We start from the raw sequence: 14,176 nt of genomic DNA on the forward strand, positions 1-14,176 counted from the left end.
CATCTTCTGTTACACCGCTCCTCATATTAAGAAAGGCTGTGATCCATAACTTTTAAGTCCTAAGCCTGCATTTGGAAATAAATAGTGGGACTATCATTCAAGAGGAATTATAAACTTTGATTCCATTACATATACAGACTCAAATACAAGCACTCACAGGCTGTCTCACAAACTCACTCAACACACACACACACAGAGCAATGCTCATATGCAGAGGCACACGCAAGAGTGGCGCCACAGTCTGCTGGGTGCATTTATTATAGATCCGCTTTGCCAATACTTTCAACACTAGTCCAGCCTCCTTCAAACAGCCACAGGCCGATACGTGATGGATTCCGCTTTTACGTAGAGGATCAATGCAGGACAAATAGTTCCTACTTCGGCTCGTGTCAGTGCCGCCATCCAAAACACCTCTCAATCCAACTCCTAAATTATCTGAGTAATTGTTCTGGGCAGGGAGGGTTGAGATTTCGGGCCTTGGTCGTTCTGTTTGCCACAGATTTCCCTGGTGGCTTAGTTGTTGAGCTCTTGATGAGCTTCCATGATGTTAATTAGCTTGAACACAAACAAAATACTGTTTCCACACGGACCGAATGTGATCTGTTCCACCTCATTACGAAATAAACCTCCATATATTCATCTAATCTCCTCTAAATATCTGTTGCAGCGTCTGCATGACAACAGCACTGTGAAATTTCGAATGGAGGAACCTGATCTAGACCTGAAAATATTGAGAATGAAGCATACGGGTGGCAACTGCGTACACGGAGATTTGTCTTTCAGTACGGGATTAAAATGTTTGTTCTAAGCGTTATGAATGCTGAAGAAGAGATCCTGCCTGTGCTACGGGAACGAGCCCGTTCTTTACAATCTAGACAGCGATGGGTGGAACGATGGCACCGAGCCCACATTGGCCTGGCGATTGGGGGGGAAATTATAGGGCTACGCTGCCAATTTCTTAAGGAAAAAAGAAAGGAGGAACAAAAGGGAGATGAAGCTGCGGTTTGATTAAACCTCAGATGAGTCAAGTATTTGCCATCCCTCATATTTGTGTAGTGTTTTTGGAGGGGGAGAAGAGATCCTGAGCTCAAGCTGAAGGCTGAAAGGGTTTAATGCACTTCTGTCTGTCAGCTTTGAATTAAAATGCACAAGAAATTTCAGATTCAAAGAAATGATATATCAATAGAAATAATAAATAAAAAAAACGTTAAAAATCAAAGATGATTGTGAACTTCCTTATGCATGCGTTTTAATCTTGTTGGATTTGGTCATTTGCGGTCCAGGTGAATGTGCATTGATGTTCCCCTCTCATTAATGAGCAGACGTTCTTTAATCATATTTGGAACCGACTCTCTTACACTTCAAAGTCAGTTTGAATCTGCACGTCTGCAAATATGGCTCTGATCTTCCAACATCTGACATGCAATCATCCCCCTGACCCCACCGTTATGATCTCTGGTATGAACTTGAGATCACGCTGACCTTTTTCTCAGTGATATCATTGAGAGCACTCTCAGACCCTGATAGCATCTGGCCGTTTCAATGTCTAACAACAGCATTTTATTGAAGTGCAAGACACGCAGAGTGTGAACAACAAATACCTGAATTATATGATTGTTATTATTATTATGCTATTGAGGTCTTAAAACCTCAAATGTAAAAAAAGTTTTTTTTTCTTGTAGCAGAGCAGTGACAGACACCAGCCTCGGGGTTATGTTGATGCATGTCTCTTCCTGACAACATTTGCATAACTGTAAATCTAAGCTATAATAAAGAGTTTTACCACATGTTGTTTTTGAATGTCACACTCTCATAAAATATGAGAAATGTTGACAAGTCGAGGCTGTAAAGTGACACAATTTAATGGCGATGTTGAAAACAACATCATTTCTCAATTCTTCAGTTATATATGCTCTCACAGTTGGAGGCTGATTCAGGTTTTTTTTTTTTTTTTTAGGCTCATTTGGTCCAGCTTTGAAAGTAGAAAAGGAAATGTGTCTAATAGTGAAAACAAACAAAAAAGCTAATGGAACTCCACAGCATAGGCCACAAAAATAAAAACATATATGTATACATGAAATGGTGGGGTCCATATGTCTGAGACTCCAGTAATACCAAAAGCGTTTCAAATTCCATATTTTATACGCATATAGCAAAGCATGATTTGGGAATATTCCAAAGACTATCAGATGTGCTTCAATGGAAGATTTATACATACACACTTAATATATAAAATATATAAAAATATATTTAAATTGTATATTTATTAATTATATGAACTTATCTTTCTGTTATTCAAGTCTTTACTTTTACTCTCTCTCTCTCTCTCTCTCTCTCTCTCTCTCTCTCTCTCTCACACACACACACACACACACACACACACACACACACACACACACACACACACACACACACACACACACACACACACACAAATTTAATCATGGCCTTGTGTCATATTCTACACGTTCCTATTTAGCCAAAACACTGCTGTTAAAGAATGGGGATTGTATGAACTTTAAACTTTGAATCATTATGTAAATATCTGTCAGTCACATATTTGTGATTGCTATTGGAGCTCTTTCAGTAAGGAGTTTCCAGCCCATTGGTAATGCCCACAAACCTCCTCACGTCCCCATGTTCCTTTGGTTTGGGCTCCATCCATCCTCTGCTCGCCAGTCGCCAGGAAACACGCACAAGCTTCAGACCAATGAGAGGCTTCCCTTCAAGGGAGTGTCTGTGCAAAAAAACCAATCTGAACATTTAATGACTGGTGGTTTTTCCCGCTCTGTCATGGTTAGAGAGAGCGCCTGGGTGGCCAGACTGGCTTTCATCACGGGAAGGGTGCAGCGTGTAAGGGGGCAACTGTTCCTCACACCTGATTGTTAGTGATACTGGATGGACTCCAGAACTTGGGTGGCATGTTACTATGCGAGATGAAGTTTCCAGTCATATCTCCCGGGGACGTGATGCCCTGAGGTTGAAGGTTGCAGATTGAGGGTACATTAAGCCAGCGTTGAAAATCACAGTTATCACTGTATGTAGGTAGAAAGAAAGAAAGAAAGAAAGAAAGAAAGAAAGAAAGAAAGAAAGAAAGAAAGAAAGAAAGAAAGAAAGAAAGAAAGAAAGAAAGAAAGAAAGAAAGAAAGAAAGAAAGAAAGAAAGAAAGAAAGAAAGAAAGAAAGAAAGAAAGAAAGACACTACAGTTCTTGTTAAGTAGAGTGGAGTGACGGGTCCATAATCTTACTGAGCTTATTGGAAAGCTGGAGGAACAGGCACTGTTTTTATTATTGTGTATTAAACTGAGAGAGACGTCATGTTCCTTCACGTAAACCCTCCTTACTGTGCAAAACCAAGTGATGCTGGACAATGTACTGGTGGATTAAGTCCAAATCTATGTAACAAAAGCAGGATTCACTCTTTTGGCACGAGAGCAACTTTCATTTTGCTTATAAAGCTGTGTATTTACTGTTACGTGGCAGCTTATGCATGCATTAGATCCCTGTTGTGTTTGCTATTGACTCTTCTAATGATGAGTTTTACTCTTAGCAAAGCGTCACTCTTTTATGAAATGCTGCAGTGTAATGTTCAAATGCTATTATATAGTGAATATTATCAAAGCCATCTATGTGGCGTTTGTCAAACTGTATCGATACAGAGTGGAACTTCAGTATCTTCATTCCTTCGCGAGGTCAAGTTGTTCTTTTCATGCCAATAGACTTTAGGCAGCAGACAGAGTAGAGAATGTTTTTACATGTGATCATCCATCCAGCATGTGTTTCAGGCGCCACACAGATTAAATGAAAGAATCTGAAAATGAAGGTCTTTAACTTTTAATCCTTTTACAAAGACCCTTCAGACTGTCTGAGGACGGAATGGCGTCTCGGAGGGGGAAAAAAACACAAAGTAACTGATCCACTCCCTCCGAGGAATACGAATCACCAATTGTCCATTACGATCCAGCCTTGACTTTATATGTCAAATTAAAATAATATCACTTCAATTAGTGTCACATCAGCGTGGAGGGCTTTATAAATAGCAACTGGTGAGTTTTACTGCATGCGGTGCATGTTAAGCAGATCATACGTGTACAGTAAGTGAAATAAGCAAAAAAAAAAACAATTCATGAACATTTTTAGTGGTTTTATTTTAAATGCATTTTGACTACATGGACATAAAGAATAAATAGTTTATTTTATTTACACGAGCAGTTATTTTCCATCCCCATAATATTTACAGCACACCGAGACTGTAATCTATATTCTCCTGTTTGAGGTGTATAAAGTTCTTTTTTTTTCCGAATAATGGAAAAAGCTTGGAATTCCTTCAATAAACGCACTTTGAATGCGAAATGTTCTTTGACATAAATATGTATAAAGTTACATTACAACCAAAGTTACAGTAGACACTGAATATTATAGGCAAATACTGACCCTTTTTTTGTGTTTTTGTTTTTACAAATGAATCAGGCACCACTTTACATTACAGTGTCCGTGTTAGACATACTATAATTATTAACTATAATGACTATAATACCAAGCAGCTCCACAAATGAATCACATGTTAAAGTTTCATCAGCATCACTCAGTACTTCTGTATGAAATTACACAGTAACATGAACACCAATGTAAAGTGTAACCTAAAATGGCACCACATATACATCAAATATACATTCCTACACTGGACAGTGCATGTGAGAAGGAGCGCGGAGCTTATTTCAGTTCGGGCAGGAGCATTTGCACTCTGATATAATGGGGTACTGAACTGGTATCCAGGCACATTTGAGCCCACCCTTCCTCTGCAGGCACCTCCATCGCAAAACCGTAAAATGGCTGGATTTGGCAGGCTTGCAAACCATCCCTTCTGGAACCGAACAAGACCTTTTATTGTAGCAGCTGCCCACCTTCACGTAGCGGGGCCAGAATCGGTTCCCCAGGTCCTGCCAAGTGTGCACAACCGGACAGAAGGCATAAGTCCACAGCCACAGCTGAAGCCTTCTTCTGAGTTTCTTACTGGGCTTGTGTTTTTTCCCATGCTGGATCTCAAACTCCATGGCTTTGATATCTTTAGGCATGGTGCCGGTGGGACGCTGTTTCATGAGCTCCGACTCGTTCAGGTCGTCCTGTCCTGCGTATTTGTCCTCTGGCTGGCTGATGGACATGAAGTTCTGATCGAATTTACTGCCTAGTATGGCTTTGAGTTCGGTCTCGTTCAGATCCTGCTCCTTAGGGTCCAGTATGGGATCCGGGTCCTCCTTGAGTTCCACTATAGGTAGACTGTCACTGGGAATGGGACGGAGGAGGTAGTAATGTTGGCACATCCCTTCTTCTATCCTAAATCCAAGGGAGAAAATGAGAAAGTATGTAGCCAGAAAATACGACACGTTATCCATTTTCGGCTGCGGGTGTCGGATGCTCGATTAATCCGCGCGTTTGAGTGTTCGCTTGAGTTTTTGGCGAGCTGTGAGCGCGCAGTCTCCAGCGCGCGCGGTGGCTTTCCACGAGCGATCTCCCTAGAAAGTGTTCATTCAGTTCAAACGGCTCTATCCTCGATGCCACTTCGTGCGTAAATGTGATCGGAGATCCAAGAGCGCTGTGTCAGTATCTACTTTGAGGTCATGCCGCGCGTCTCGTTTCGCTTTTACGCACAGGTTCACATCAGCAGAAGGGCTCATGACAGCATCAGGCGTTTTCAGCCGGAGCCGGTCTTCTCTTTGAGCTCGCGGGCTCCTTGCGCCTGAATCCGGAGTCCTGGTGTCTGAGGAGGATCCGCATGGTTTCTGGTGATGTGCGCAGAACTGAGAATCACCTGGCTCGTCTGATTTATTGTCGCGGGTCGCGATAGAACCCAAAGACCCATTCTCAATTGTGGGTCTGTTGCCAGAGCTCCACGACACCTCCTTCTATTTCGCGAGGGGAGGGGGTGGGATGGACCGGGAGTGGGGTATGGGGGTGGGTGGCGTATAAGGGGGTCCGAAGGGCTGTCTATCGTTGGTCGCCCTCTGCCGGTCCGCGCGCACATGTGGGACATGTCAAACGATGAATGACAGCGGCGAGGACTCAGGAACGAGTCTTTAGGATCTGTGTGAAATTCATTAATAACTATCTTACATAAACCTTTTTTATCTTTATTAGTCAATAACAAAGTAAGAAGGAGAGATCTTTTCACTTTTAATCTACTTTAAAACACAAGCCCGTCTAAATGTTATCTTTGTACTCGTTGTATACTACATTTTGGAAACACTTTCTACAAATATTTGTATTTGAAATTGTCAAGTACAAGTAAAATGCATTAAAATACTTTTCTTGCACATTGGAGAGTTTAACAAAAAATGTTTAATATAAAATATTTTTGAGTCACGAATATTGGGAAGATTATTCCACTTGACCAGAACAAAATGTGCCTTTTCATTTAGTTTGTCAGTGTTTTTGTATAATTAAAACAAACTGCTTAGTGCTTTATTTAAAAGATTAAAAATATATTCCTGTCACGACGACTCTCTAGTATAATGGATATGACAATGTTGATATGTTTGGTCTTGGCGGAATAGATCTGCAACGCTGGTGCTGTTATTGCTGCAGAGTGAGTACGGGACTTGCTACTGCTAACACACACGACACGCTGCTGTGAGCAAGTCAGACATGCTGCTGCTGAACAACATAGCGTACATGAATTACCTGTAGCAGATCTATACAGGTGGAGCTGGGGAAGGTGGAGGGTTTCTGAGAGCACGAAAACGGCTGACCAGTATTTGAAGGATGAGCAGGGAGCTCATTGGCTACTGATACAGCAGGAACCAATCAGCTGTGCCCTTTAGAGGTGATGTGATTGCAAGCAGATTGAGTTAAGGACCAGCTTTCGCCATCTAGAGTTTCATGACATAACTTTGTATTTCTCTCGGGTGGAAGAATTTCAGCTTTCAGCTTTTTCAACAACTTTTTTTAACAACTTCCACACAGTTACAACACCTTGACTTTTTTTTACTTTAAGGCCCACCAAAAACGTCAAAATCACTTTTAACTTAGAAATGAAAAATGTCATGAAAAATTTTGTAACTGATGCAGACACAAGTTTATTGAAAGAAGATTTATCGTGCATTGTGTGTTTTATCAAAAGTGAATGTATATGCATTGCTCTTCTGTTTAATTCCTTGTCAGTTGATAGCCTATCAGCTACTCTGAAATGCTGATTTTTTAAATAAAATCAGTGGGTGCCACTGACCGCTGGCTCTTTTGGCTTCTCTTCGAATGACAATGTTGCGTTCAGATATCCCAGAAGAGTTCCCCATCTCCTATGATATTTCTGGATTGCTCCTGTGTCAGCGAGTGTCCGGCGCCAGCAGAATGCGAGTTCTTATTTAAAAGAAAGGAAGTAGGCTGAAATTATGTTTTTGAGATAAGCTTGCCAACCAACTGTAGTGACGAAGGAATCCGTGGCCCTTGAAAATGGCCTATCCTCCGGCTAGAATTACAGAACGCAGGACCAGCACAGTCTCTCGCTGAACAAAGACATTTCTCAGAGCCAAATAAAGAGCTATGCTGTTTTCCAGAGTCCTCTATATGAACATAAAACTGATTAATGTATTTGTGACGAACAGACACCATACTGTTTAGTATTAAATGTCACTCATAATAAGTGTCTTAACCTGTGAACTGCAGCTCAGTTGATGTATGCTGTTATACTTTCGTGGATTCCTTCATTCTATCTTGTAATTTGTACCAATGACTGTTTAACTGTGTTCCAGTGGTTACCATGGAAGTGTGTGTTGGGACAAATAGCACAGTGGATTAGAGGCCATATTCAAACAGGCTGTCAATTTTAGCTGTGAATTGAGAACATTGCGTCATTCTGGACTTAATCACCAGATCATCTCCTTGATAGCACTATTCGCACCGATTCAAGCTCGTTTCCAACATACACACACATTCTTCTTTCTTTCCGTTAGCTGACTGCGAGATCCACGTGTTTCGAATCATCTGGAGGCATATTTGTCCTTTGATTTTCGTGAAATATCTGGGCAAAGGCCAGTCGCGCCTCCATGACCATCAATGTCTGGTCCGACTCTGAAGTTCACTTAATCTTAATGACGGATCAGAAGGCCTCCCAGCTCGAGGTCAAAATATTCCTGATTCTTTCATGACCCAGCTAGATAAAAATGTCATTTGTTTTTGTTTAGTTCCCTGTGAAGACCTTTGATGATCTAACAAGAGAGCAATTTGAACGGTCGATTTGAAAGTTACGGTTTCACTGTAGCTAACATGCGGTCAGTTCAGTTTTAAATACAAACATACACACTCTGTCTGTCTCTGTCTATTGGCCTGGTTGTTGAAATGAATATTGTAAACAAAGCTTTATATCAATTTATATAAATATTTTTAACATCTATAACAAAAAAATAAGCACAATATGAATGGTATAAAATTATACAAAATAAAAAATGTAAAAATATTTATAAAATATATTTTTTTTTAATCTGTATTCAACCTCTGTAAGATAACATTTCTTAATTACATATTGCCATTTGGCCTGTTTGTTTAAATTGTAGTTAACTACATTATTTATCATTAAATAGCAATGAAAAATTTGAGCATTTATCAATCTTAGTTCTGTCATGACGACTCTCTGAGTGTTTGGTAATGGATATGAGAATGTTGATATGTTTGGTCTTGGCGGAATAGACATTGATGCTGTTATTGCTGCTGCAGAGCAAGTACAGAACTTGCTACTGCCAATACATACACACACTCTAAAAAATGCTGGGTTGTTTCAACCCAATTTTGGGTAAAATATGGACAAACCCAAATGTTGGGTTAAAAATGTAATGTAAAAATGTAACCCAATGGCTGGGTTTGTCCATATTTTACCCAAAATTGGGTTGAAACAACCCAGCATTTTTTAGAGTGCACGTAGACACGCTGCTGTGAGCAAGACATGCAATATAGCATACATGAATTACTCGTAGCAGATCTATACAGGTGGAGCTGGGGAAAGTGGAGGGTTTCTGAAAGCACGCTGCAACTGACAAAATGCTGACCAGTATTTGAAGTTTGAGCAGTGAGCTCATTGGTTACTGATACAGCAGGAACCAATCAGCTGTGACCTATAGAGATGATGTGATTGCAAGCAGATTGAGTTGTGGGGAAATTCGGCTCGCGTTACTACCCTGAAGTGATAAAATCAAATTCTGTATCAAAATATAAGACAAGTAGTTTGTTTAGGCATGGTTTGCAGAAAAGATTACAAACCTGCCCATATATATTGAAACGCATATAACTATAGAATTAATTCTTGATGCGCACGCGAGCGCCATCAGCGTTTATCACAGGTTCGCATTTAAAGTCTGTTTAGAGAAAAACGGTGTCGCCTTAGCGGCCCCTGATTTAATAACAAATGATCACTTCGACGGAAGTGAATCAATCAAAACTAACTTTAGCTGGAAAATATCTTTATTCAAGAACCGCTATAAAGCCAAAACAATCTGTTACCTTAAATGATACGTTTATCTCTGTAAAGCAGCTTTGTTAAAAGCGCTATATAAATGAAAATGACTTGACTTAAGGACCAGCTTGAGCCATCTACAGTTTCATGACATAACTTTAAATGTTAATTACAACATTTGCTAATACAAAAATCAAAAGTTGTATATTATGTCATAAACCTAAGCTAACAAGAAATAACAATGAACAGTTGTATTTTTATTAATGTTAGTATTAATGTTTTATTGATTTTATGTTAGTTAACACATTAACTAACGTTATATAATGTAACTTATTGTAAAGTGTTACCAATTAAAGAAACAGCTTTAAAAAAACATCATCAAATATTTACACTGGAATGTTTATTTTTTTATGACTTAAATACATCTGTCACAGCGTCATATTCAAGATGCATCACAAAAAGCAAACGAGTTACAACAGAAACTTCTATGACATGGGACCAACCATCAAAAATACAATACTGAAATATATTATTTGGATCAATAAATGCATAATGCAAAAATATACAGATATGATGCTTCTTAATTGTTTTGGCTTGCATTGTGCACAGTATAAAGGTATCAAGACAAATATGCTATATCATTTAACAATAATACCCCAACTGGAATGCCAGTTGCAAACAGTTTCAATGATTAAACTGGTATACGTAAGGTGGCATGTGGTATATAATGCCTGGACGCTGCAGGGTTGTGTTGAATGCATACTGAAAGAGCAGGGCCCGAACACACCGGTGTGTCAGAGCAGTGCATTTTACCCACAGGATCTTGAGCACCAGCTGACATCACTGTACATTAACCAGGAAGATAAAACATTTTTACAATCCTTCAGGAGAAAGTCCAGTTTCAACATATTTTTTGGAAATATTTCAAACGTTTTGTGCAAATACTATTTTTTCTTTCTTTTTGTTTTGTAGAAAAAAACAAACACTACAAACATAAACAAATTTTTTTTTTGAAACATAGCAAACAGACACATTCACGTTGTTGCTTGCAAAAAAGCTGCCCTTTTCATCTGGGAAATCGTTTCACTTCATTTTTAGGGCATACATATGGATATAGTATATTCACAATGGTCAAGTTTTACAGAATTAATGATGCTTTACTAAAACAAACTACCTTTTTGGTTATGTCCTTGGACCATAACTTGCATTTCAAATACCTATGGCTTTATTGACAAAAATGAATGCAGTGATATTAGTAATCAAGCACTTACAAATCATCCAAATATTCGTGATTGTGTGTTTATATAAAGTGGCACAAATTTGCGGTACAAGCAAAAGAAGGTCGCAGCTTCCTCCGCAAAAGGTCAAAAGTGGTCCGATTCAAAACAGTCCAGATATTAAAACTCTTATTACAGTAAAAGTGGTGGGATGCAAATATACTGTATATATTAAAAGTGCAGTTTTTCTCATTCCTTCAACCTGTAAAACATAAGTGGTTTTCATTTCCTTTCATAAGAGTGGGTTACCCAGCATAAATAGGAACAGAAACAAACAAATTACAGCAAATCTTTAAATGTGAACAATCACACGCCACAAACCACCGTTGTATGGTAAACATCGCACAACTCAAGGTATTTTTCAATGAAACACATTCTGCGGAACAAATGTCACGCGCTCTTTCCCTGGAACTACATAATAGCTTTTTAATTTGAAAAGGGCTCTCATGTTTAGTAACAGAGTCTTTTGTGAGGGGGTCATTTTTCATTCATCCAGTGTTTCTCAACAGCGAAACACAATCGATTTGAAACAGATGTAATGTGAAGGGGATTATGCCACTTCATACATCAATAGTAGGAGCAAACAAATCTAAATGGGCAGTGGAATTAGCGGATACATCGATCTTTCATTGCAAGTAAACACATAAACTCAATTTTAACTGACCGTCAAATCACCTAACTCCACTCTTCACCGAAAAACGCCACAATAGAGCAATACAGCATGTTTTCAGAAGTAAAAATCCCATTCGTTTTCTCCACAGAGAACTTGATTTATATAATATTTAAACCTTTCAAGACAATAACAATAATAATATAGTGGGGTTGGTAAGATTTGTTCAATGTTTTTAGAAAGAAGTCTCTTATCATTTACAAAATACAGTAAAATAACAATTGTGTAAAATATTATTTCAATTTAAAATAATTTTTCAATTTTAATATGTAATTATTCCTGTGAAAACAGTTGTGCTGCTTAATATTTGTGTGGAAACTATTGTGAAAATACTTAACGACATTAAAAAAACAGCATTTATTTGGAATAAAACATCTTTTGTAAAATTATAAACATGTTTACTGCCACTTTTGATAAATTTAATGCATCCTTGTTGAATAAAAGTTGTTTTTTTAATGTAAAGTTTGGAAAGCTAATGTGTCATAATAATAATAATTATATTTTATAAGTATAATATTACACGTTTTTTTGAAACTCCTATGGGAAAAATGAATGGGAAAAATACACTCAGAGCGAAGGCTGCTGAAAGAGTGTCCGCTAACTGTTGGACTCTATTGGCGGAGGCAATTTCAAGTTCTGAGGAAAAGCAGTGCTTTGTTTCGCGTTGCATTGATAATCAACATTGTAACAGTCAGAGCCATGATTTATGAGTCCCGCAGAGTTGACCAGCAACTTCATCCTCTACAGAGAGGATGCAAGAATTGATTAGGCTAAGTGTTCGCTCGTTACAACTGAGAGCTGTTGTAAAGTGTGCGGTTGGAGAGGAAAGGGGGAGTCTTGGAGCTTTTTGAGGCGATTGAAGTGTCGAGAAGACCATGCGTATATCGTCCTAAAGAGTGCTGCTGAGGACCTCCGACACTTGTTCATTCGTTAGCTCATCTGAATCCATGTCCTGAGCTTCCGCCGTGCGGTATCCCGATCCGGACTCTCCGGTGATCGCTCCTCTCGATCCCGTCTCCTCCTCCTCCCAATGTGGGGCATCTCTGCAGGGTGACGTCTTGCTGCAAGACTCCACAAAGATCCTGTGAACGTTGGGCTTAGACTCCCTGTAGGTCGCCCTGTACTCATCCAAACTGTAGGAGGTAGTGGGAGAGTGCGGTAGAGAGAGCGGCGTCTCCAGCGGCAGGTCAGTTTCGCTCTGTTTGGTGTAGATCCCTTCGGATAGCGAGGGAGTGTGACTCTCGCTCTGTACGCGCAGCCAACGGTGCGGCCCGCCAAAATAACTCCTCTGAGGATGGCTTTTGGACAGCATCTTACGTTTGGTCGGCGGATCGGCCAGGAACTTGCTGCGGGATGGCTTGTCTGTGTCTTTCACGGAATAAGAGGAAAGCGACAGGTCCTCCATATCCTTGGTGCAGGATTCGGTCTCCAGGATGGACTTTGAGCAAGCGCTGTACTTGAGACCGTGCATCTGAAGGACATCGGGTGCGCTTCCGCTGAGGATGTGCACGGCCTGATGGGAGAGATCTTGGGCTGAGGAGTAAACTAAGTCCAGGTCACGAGGGCTCAGAGCGTCACTGGAGTCATAGTCACTGTCTGTGGGGAGAAAGACCTCCGAGCAGCCCTCTTCATCTGAACCCGGTTGGGACTCTGCAAACAAATGTGGGTTGAGAATAATTATGGAAAGTGTGTGGGGAATCAGACGAGCAAAAATACATTTTAATAATAAAATCTTTTTTTTTTAAAGGATACTTCTGTCGAAAATCGGCCTGAAATTCTGTCGGATTGGATGAACCACTTTCAAAGCCCTTTTTGAAATAGTCGATATAGACTACCATCCAAAATTTGGGGGTCGTGAGATTCTTTTATGTTTTTGAAAGAAGTCTCTTGTGCAACCAAGGCTGCATTTATGTGATCAAAAATACAGTGAAAATAGTCATATTCTAAAACATAATTTCAATTTAAAATAATTGTTTTATAATTTAATATATTTTAAAATGTGACCCCTCAGAAATCATTCTAATATGCTCATTTGGTGCTCAAGAAACCTTTATTATTAGTTATTTATAATTAGTTTTGCTCATTAATATTTTTTGTGAAAACTTTTTTCAGGATTTTTTAAAAGACCAGAATTTATTTTAAAAGTTTTTTTTAAGTCTTTACTGACACATTTGATCAATTTAATGCATACTTGCTAAAAAAAAAAAAAAACTTTCTAAAAAAATAAAAAAATCTTACAGATCCCAAAAGTTTGAAAGCTACTGTATATTTATTATTTAGATAAAATTAATGTGACGTCGCATATACTGTTAAGCATTATATAATATAATAATGTTTGTTAAATTTAATAAGTTACTATAAAGTGATATCTATGACATGTACTGTATAGGTTATTTCTGAAAAATCAACAAAAGCAGTTTTTATTTTATGTAGCAGGCTGTTGAGTTCACATCCCATACACATAATGCAATAATTATAAATCCTGAGAAATGTGGCATATAAAAGTTATAAAATAAAAGTAAAAACACCCAGCAGACAGGCAATGTGCATATTTATTGCACACATTTGACCACATAAATAATAATTTTTGAATTGACTTAATAAAATCTGCTTTTAATTGTACACGTTTTATTGTAAGGCATATTTTATCAGTATTGCATGGTTCCTTTTGTCACACGCTGAGACACTGGAAAGACTGAGAATCATTAAATCATCTATATTTGGCCTTAAATGATGTCTGTGAATTATCATAATTCGCCAATACTTCATTTGTACTGACACAGACTGAAAT

The 14,176-nt window shown here is 38.8% G+C and overlaps 2 protein-coding genes across 4 annotated transcripts in view; both read right to left on the reverse strand.

The window, feature by feature from the left end:
- Positions 1-4,134: 4,134 nt before the first annotated feature.
- nog3 (noggin 3) lies at positions 4,135-5,863 on the reverse strand. The gene has a single exon (XM_079596054.1). The coding sequence runs from the start codon at positions 5,390-5,392 to the stop codon at positions 4,718-4,720; it is 675 nt and encodes a 224-aa protein (XP_079452180.1). The 5' UTR covers positions 5,393-5,863; the 3' UTR covers positions 4,135-4,717.
- A 3,843-nt stretch (positions 5,864-9,706) lies between these two features.
- Positions 9,707-14,176, reverse strand: part of ankfn1a (ankyrin repeat and fibronectin type III domain containing 1a) — a 78,405-nt gene continuing 73,935 nt past the window's right edge. For all 3 annotated transcript variants that reach the window (XM_079595491.1, XM_079595489.1, XM_079595490.1), the window contains one exon: positions 9,707-13,035. In XM_079595491.1, the coding sequence (XP_079451617.1) occupies positions 12,275-13,035 (761 nt within the window). In that variant the 3' untranslated portion in view covers positions 9,707-12,274. The remainder of the gene's footprint in view (positions 13,036-14,176) is intronic.

The sequence above is a fragment of the Phoxinus phoxinus genome (genome assembly GCF_949152265.1).
Source record: "Phoxinus phoxinus genome assembly, chromosome: 21".
NCBI classification, from domain to species: Eukaryota; Metazoa; Chordata; class Actinopteri; order Cypriniformes; family Leuciscidae; genus Phoxinus; species Phoxinus phoxinus.